Here is a 6,960-nt window from a genome sequence, read left to right as displayed (position 1 = left end):
TCTAGCACCGGGCTGTCCCCAGTGTCCCCTGGCACTGGGGTGTCCCCAATGCCCTCCTTACACCGGGGTGTCCCCAATGCCCCCCTTACACCGGGGTGTCCCCAGTGTCCCCTAGCACTGAGGTGTCCCCAATGTCCCCTTGCACTGGGCTGGCCTCAATGTCCCCTTGCACTGGGCTGTCCCCAGTGCCCCTTTACACCGGGGTGTCCCCTTTCACTGGGGTGTCCCCAATGTCCCTTTGCACTAGGTGTCCCCTTACACCGAGATGTCCCCTTACACTGGGGTGTCCCCTTACACCGGGGTGTCCCCAATGTCCCCTAGCACTGGGGTGTCCCTCGCGAACCCCCGTGCACCGCGGTGTCCCCGCTGTCCCCTGTCCCCGCCGTCCCGGCGCCTGCGCTGTGGCCCCGGAAGAGCTCATGGCGGGGGCGGGTCCTGCTTCTGCTTCCGGGTGATGGCGGCGGAGGGGCCGCGCCCGGCGCTGGCAGCGGGGCCGAGCGGCACGGCCGGCCCGCAGGTACCGGGAATCGGGGGGATCGGGGGAACCGGGGCTTGGGGAGCTCGGGGGGTTCGGGGCTCAGGGCTCGGGGGGTTCGGGCTCGGGGGGTTCGGGGGGCCCGGTGCGGTGCTGCAGCCCTCGCCGTGTGTTGCAGTGAGGCAGACGCGGCCGAGCGGGTGCCATGAGCAGCCGGCGCTGAGCCAGCGGAGATGGACGCGGAGGCCGTAAGTGACACTGCCGCTGTCCCCAGCCCCCGGCACCTTCCCCCAGCCCCCGGCCCCTTTCCCCGGCAGCGCTCCCCCGCGGGGATCTGTCACCTCCCCGCCCCGTGAATCAGTGACCGGGGCTGTGGTGGGCTGGGCTCTGTCATTGCGGGGCTCTCTGTCCCCAGTGCTGGTCTCTGTCCTGTCACAGCAGCCCGAGTGTCACATGGGCCGAGCACTTCGCCTCTTGGCTGCAGTTCAGAAATGCCCAGAGAGCTCTAAAACGAGCTGCTGTTTCTGCAGCCGCTCCCCGAGGCTGTTCCCCTGGGCTGGGGCAGGCTCTGGGTAGAATTGTCCCCTGCTGTCACCCAGGAGACGTTCAGCCTTATCCTGGGGTGGGTCAGGTGGGAAGGGAGCACTGGAGGTCGGGCAGGTTCCTCAGCATCATCCTGTGCAGAGAATATCTGCGGGGAAGAGAATCACAGCTGCCCTGGGGCATTTCACACTGCCTGGGCTAAAGATGGGGGGAAAGCAGCAGTGTCCCTTGAGTGACACTTTCTTTGGTGTCATTCTCCTCCTGGGCCCTTGAGGTGTTTTCCTCCTTTTGCCAAGTTTTCATTTGTGAAAATGCCTGTTGACAGTGCTGTTCCTGAGTGGTTTTGTTTTCAGTCCTGAGGGCACTACACCCATGTTCAATGTCTGGCTGTCACCTGTGTTCAGCTGAACACACTTTTGTGAAATGGGGACCCCAGTTATCACCAGGTTCTCTGCTAAAAGTGAACGGATAAAAAGTCAGAGATCACTCTGGCAGTTTAGGAGAATTTCCAGAGTGATGAATTTCCAGAAGGGCGCTGACAGGAGATGTTAACTGTGTGCTGTGGGTTCTTGTAGACCATCCCCATCTGGCAGAACAAGCCCCACGGCTCAGCTCGCAGCGTGGTCAGGATGATCGGCTCCAACCTGCCCCTGAAGCCCTGTCCCAGGGCCACCTTCGAGGTGAGTGACCCCTGGCCTTGGGGCTGGCAGGAGGCTTTGGGGCAGCCCCAGGCACTGCCATCAGGAGCTGGTTTGCCCCCACACATCTGCAGAGTTGTAGCCGCAAAACCTGTACCATTACAGTTAAGAATTTTTTTTAATTTTTTTTTTTTTTTAATTTCATTGTTGTAAAGTGATCACTGGCAACTTGTGGAAATCCCTGCTCGGGCAGTGTCTGAGCTGGAGGAGATGGAAGGGTGGAGCTGCTGACCCAGGGCTTTGCTGTGTGACCTCCAAGGGGCCTGGTGGCCTCTGGGGCTGTTCCCAGGGGTTGTGAGTCCCCGAGGTCACCCTTGGAGCTCGGGGCTGGCACTTGGAGTGGCAGAGTGTGGCCTTGGCAGCCCCTGGCCTGGATCAGGTGTCCCCTCCTGCCTCACACACACTGCAGGAGGCAGCAGGAGCTGGCCCAGGGAAGCACAGCACTCCCCAGACCCACAGGATTTATCTCCCAGCTCCAAAAACTTGGACAGTCATGCAGACTGAAGGAATCCTGCTGGAATTGCTGTTGTGCACGTGCCAGACACAGCTGCTGGTGCCGAGGACAGGGCTCTGCCAGCACGTGTGGGGCAGCTCCAGGAGAGCAAAGCCCCTCTCCTGAGCAGTGTTTCCTTCGTGCCAGGTCCTGCCCAGTGTCTCAGAGCTGTACCTGGGGGATGTGCCCCCCGTGCCCACCTTGGCCGACATCGTGTGGATCGCCGCCGATGACGAGGAGACCTACGCCAGGGTCAGGTTGGTTTTCATCTGCTGGTTCCTGCCTCAGAGCTCAGGACAGACACTGCCCAGGCCCCTCGGCCTCCAGTCCCCTCGGGTCTGATGTGGGGCCTCTTGAATGACAGTTTTCCTAAGAGGAGGGAAAAAAAATGACAAAGTGCCCAGAGAGGAATTCCTGTAGGAATTGCCAGGAGCCTGTGCCATGTCCTGCTCCCCTCACTGCTCTGTGTAGAGTAACCCCCTGCTCCAGGGTGTTTTCTGGTTTTCTGGAAGGGCTCAGTTCTCCCAGGACTGAAATGCTCTCACATGTCCAGCCTGGCCTTGGACACTTCCAGGGATGCAGGAGCAGCCACAGTTTTGTGTGTTCCTTGTGCTGCAGAGAGCACATCTGCAACTCTGATGGTGCACAGAGGCTTCCTTTGTTTTGGTGGAGGCCCTGCTGCCCTCAGGGGAGGCCAGGCTTTGTCACAGAGAGGTTTGGACGTTGTGACTGACAGGTTTCTGTCCCCAGGAGTGACACTCGCCCGCTGAAGCACAAGTGGAAGCCCAGTCCCTTCACAGTGATCCAGAGAAACGCCTCAGTGCCCAACCTGAGGAAGCAGGAGGAGAAGCTGCTGGCCTTGAAGAAGCCTGGTTTGCCAGCCCTGAGCAGGACCACAGAGCTGCAGGACGAGCTGAGTCACCTCCGGAGCCAGATCGCCAAGATCGTGGCCGCAGAGTCAGGTGGGATCCGAGCTGCTGCTGGGGCTGAGCCCTCTGGGCCCTCCAGGCTCCCCCAGGGCTGTTCTCCAGCAGCTCCCCTGCCGGGACGTTGGCTCTGGGGCTGTGTTCAGAGTGATTATTCCGTTGTGGAAGAAGCATCCATCCGCCTCGTTTTCCCTTCCAGCCTCTGCCCAGCTGACGCCAGACCTGTTATCCCCAGGCAGCTCCAACGCCTCCTCCCCCGTGCACTGTTTTGGACCCTCTTTCCAGTCCACCACGTCCTTCGTGATCAGCGACATCACGGAGGAGGAGGCGGAGCTGGAGAGCCCCGAGCTGCCCTCGGTGGCCGAGCTGCCCCCTCTGGCCGCGCTGGAGAGCTGCCGGCCCGACCACAAGGACCCCGACGACGAGGACTCCGTGTCCCTCTCCAAGGCCAGCAGCTTTGCTGACATGATGGGAATTCTCAAAGACATTCATAGGATGAAGCAGAGCAAAGATTTGTAAGTGTTCGTTGAGTTTCTTGTGTTGTTTTGTGTCAGATCTCCTGCTGCTCTGTGTGCTTCACTCCTGTTCAGAGCTGAACTTGGTAATTCTGGGGGGTTTTGTCTTTCTGGGATAGGAAATCATGGAGAATTTTCATGGGGGAAAGACCTCCATGGAGCAGAACTTGGTAACTCATTCCTGGGTTTTTTTGCCTTTCTGGAATAGAATGTTATGGAGTTTTTTTCATGGGAGAAAGACCTCTATGGAGCAGAACTTGGTAACTCCTTCCTGGAGGGTTTTTTTTTGCCTTTCTGGGATAGGAAATAATGGAGAATTTTCATGGGGGAAAGATCTCCATGAAGCAGAACTTGGTAACTCCTTCCTGGTTTGTTTTGTTGGTTAATTTTTTTTTCCCTCCATAGGAAATAGTGGAGGGGAATTTAAACTGCTTATCCCAATGTTTGGCTGTTCCAGCCTGTTCATCTGACCAAAAGCTGTGTTTGCCCAGATGCAAAGCAGGCCCTGTGTGTGTGTGTTGGCAGCTTTCAGAGTGAGGGAAGTGCTGCTCTTAGCCCACCTCACATTCCCAGGCAGTTGGGAAGCTCAGCAGCTTTTCCAGCGTGGAATATCCAGGGATTTAACACGTGGAGCTTCTCAGCTTCTGTGGTTCTTCGTGTGGCCCAGCTCTGGGCGTGGGCAGGGTGAGTTTGCACTTGTCTCACGAGGAGCTGACAAGTTCTGGTCATGAGAACTCCTGAAGCTGCTCCAAGGCCAGGATCCTGCCCAGCTGAGCACTGAGCTCCTTCTGCAGTGCTGGCTTCTCAGTGCTGGAGCTCAGTCTTTACATTTTTCATTCCGTTGTGTGAGATTCCTGGCCAAAAATACCAGCCTGGGTGGTGGCTGTGCACAGTTCCTGTTTCCTAATTCGGTTTGAAAGGAATCAGATTGTCAGCACTGAAAAAATTCGAGTCAGATGAGAGGAACGGGCTCAGCTTCCACACCCAGAGCATCAGAGGTGTCACACCTCCATCCCTCCCAAAATTCTCCCCTCTGCTCTGCTTTTCCTCTCCCTGGGGTACAAAAGGAGCCCGGGACTCATCCCTTTGATCTCCAGGGCTCCTGCAGGAATTCTGCCACACAAAGCCCAGAGCTGAACCATTTCCCCCTCCTCACCTTCCCTGCCTCAGCCTCTCCTGCACACAGCAGGGATCGTTTGGGGTTATTGCAGCTTCATTACAGCTGTCTGAAGAGTTGCAGGTAGCTGAAAAATTATGTTAATTAGCAATGCTTATTATTTGATGAGCTTTAATTCCTAATTGTGGTGCAGTTGTGGAGCAGCCCCTGTGCTCCCCCAGCTGTACTGGGCAGCACTGGAGAGGGTCAGGTGCTCTTTAAGGGGAGGAAAAAAGGTGCTTAAAGATGCAAAAGATGCTTGAAAAAGATAATTACATCAATGTTTCTCTGCTGCTGCTGTGTGGGACTGTGCTTAAACTCAGCCTTGGTGTTTAAATTCAGCCTTTGTGTTTAAACTCAGCCTTGGAAGCTTCAGGAACAAGTGAGGAACTTTAAAATGTGCCTGTTTCAGCAAATGTGAACTAAAGCCTCTGCTAGTGTCTGGTGGAAATATTCCAGGGATTTTTTTCTTGTTTTTTAGGAATGTTTAAAACTCCCACAATGTTTTCTGAGTGAGGGAGGGCTTCAGCTATGAAAAAAAAAAAAAAAAAAAAAGATAAAGCTGTGAGGTTATTGTTACAGGTTATTTATTACAAAACCGTGGTACCTGAGGGAAAAGAACCGAGGTTTGGCCTCCTGTAAAATAATCTTCTAAAAGGAGCTGCCTGTGTGAACTTGTTGAAGGAGGCAGGAACAGGAGAACTTGTGTTGCTGAAGGAAATCTGCACCAGCCCTGCTTTAAAAATGCCTGGAATCTCCCATTTTGAAATAGGGAAGCAGAAACCCATAGTGCAACAAAATCAATGAAAAATAATAATGAATAGTGAAAATAATGAAATAACAGACACTTCCAGGACTTCCCCCCAGACACCTCACTGGGGGTTGATTTAGATGGAGGCTGCCAATCAATAAATTAATAATTAACTCAGTTAATTAAATTAATAATTAAATAATGAAGTTTGGGGTTGATTTACATGTTATTAGCACTGTGTAATAAGAATTTGAGGATGAGATTTCCAGGATCCCTCTGGAGCTCCAGGTGAGTTCCTGGTTTTCCAGCCCGACACGAAAAGAGCTGAATTTTCCCTTTTTTTGTTGTTCAGTGGTGTTTTTCCTGCACCTCGTGACCCGAGCTGCAGGAGAGGCTGCAGGCAGGGCTGTTAGTGAGGAATTGTGGCTCCTGTCCCCTGCAGGAACCGCCCTTCCATGAAGGAGGAGGACCCGGCCGTGCTCATCGCCGAGGTCCTGAGGAGGAAATTTGCCCTCAAGGATGAAGACCTGGCCCTGAAGGAGAAGTGATGCTGCAGCCACTCAGCTCTGTAAGCTCTGTATGCTCCCAAAAGCTCCTCCACAGTAGCTGCCTTCTCCTGAGGATTGAGCCTTTTGCCTCTTTTATTATCCAGACGTGGTTTGTGCACCGGACACTTCGTTAGGAAAGACCCTTGGGATTTGATGTGGGGTTTTTTTTTGCCGTGTGTTGTTCTATTTAAGGAAAAAAAAACCTTTTTAAGAAGATGGAAGTTCTTTTCCAGCTGTGTTTTTGCTGTTGGTGACTGGTGAGGATCTCCTGGAGTGTGCTGCTGGATGAATTTCTTTCTACCTGCACTTTTTCCTTAGGTTCCAGCTGAGCATTAAGCTGTAAGGATAGAAGCAGTTCCCATGTCCAGTGTGAACAGGACAAACCTGCAGCCCTTTCTCCTGAGGATGGTACAGAGCTGCTGAGCACGAGCTCAGGGCTGCTCCCAGCTCTCCAGGGCTTTGGGTCACGGTGGGAAAAGTTATTTCCCCCCCAAAAAAACCCCCAACAACAAAACCCTGGCTCAGCTCTGAGGGATTTCGTGTGCCCTGGGTGTTTCTTCTTTTCACAGATCAGCCCACAGTTGCATGACAGAATGGCCTTAATTTCTTGCCAGTCATTAAATGTCCCATTACCAGTCCCTGTGTTTTATTTGGCCTCCCAGAGGTCTCTTCATTGCCCCAGTGCAGAGCAGGGAAGGGGCAGCTTGGCCTTGGCTGTGGCTGCAGTTCCCCCTCACTCAGAGAGCTCTCCCCCAGCTCCACCTTCCCTGCAGTGTCCCTCATGGCTGTATTTAAAACATCATTTCGTTTCCTTTCTATAAAATGGAGCCTTAATAAGACACCAGTGGTCTGTGG

General features: G+C 54.1%; 1 protein-coding gene across 3 annotated transcripts; it reads left to right on the top strand.

The window, feature by feature from the left end:
* The first annotated feature begins 421 nt into the window (after positions 1 to 421).
* On the top strand, positions 422 to 6,944 carry MTFR1L (mitochondrial fission regulator 1 like). Of its 3 annotated transcripts, none has more exons than XM_066335424.1 (7): positions 422 to 517; positions 654 to 723; positions 1,594 to 1,698; positions 2,357 to 2,466; positions 2,960 to 3,171; positions 3,335 to 3,650; positions 6,000 to 6,944. In XM_066335424.1, the coding sequence occupies exons 2-7, from the start codon at positions 709 to 711 to the stop codon at positions 6,103 to 6,105; spliced, it is 864 nt and encodes a 287-aa protein (XP_066191521.1). In that variant the 5' UTR covers positions 422 to 517; positions 654 to 708; the 3' UTR covers positions 6,106 to 6,944. The 3 variants fall into 3 exon arrangements, with proteins under 3 accessions (XP_066191521.1, XP_066191522.1, XP_066191520.1); XM_066335425.1 differs by lacking the exon at positions 654 to 723 and adding an exon at positions 5,791 to 5,845 and having other exon boundaries at positions 436 to 517; XM_066335423.1 differs by lacking the exon at positions 654 to 723 and having other exon boundaries at positions 436 to 517.
* Positions 6,945 to 6,960: the final 16 nt, after the last annotated feature.

Source organism: Sylvia atricapilla, chromosome 24 (genome assembly GCF_009819655.1).
Source record: "Sylvia atricapilla isolate bSylAtr1 chromosome 24, bSylAtr1.pri, whole genome shotgun sequence".
NCBI lineage: Eukaryota > Metazoa > Chordata > Aves > Passeriformes > Sylviidae > Sylvia > Sylvia atricapilla.
The sequence above is the reverse complement of the archived record's forward strand: the minus strand, read 5'-3'. Positions and strand labels throughout refer to the sequence as shown.

Coding starts and splice junctions, on each gene's coding strand:
- MTFR1L (XM_066335423.1), top strand. CDS start 455: ATGGCGGCGGAGGGGCCGCGCCCGGCGCTGGCAGCGGGGCCGAGCGGC. Junction 518..1,593: donor GCGGCACGGCCGGCCCGCAG/GTACCGGGAATC, acceptor GGGTTCTTGTAG/ACCATCCCCATCTGGCAGAA. Junction 2,467..2,959: donor GAGACCTACGCCAGGGTCAG/GTTGGTTTTCAT, acceptor TTCTGTCCCCAG/GAGTGACACTCGCCCGCTGA.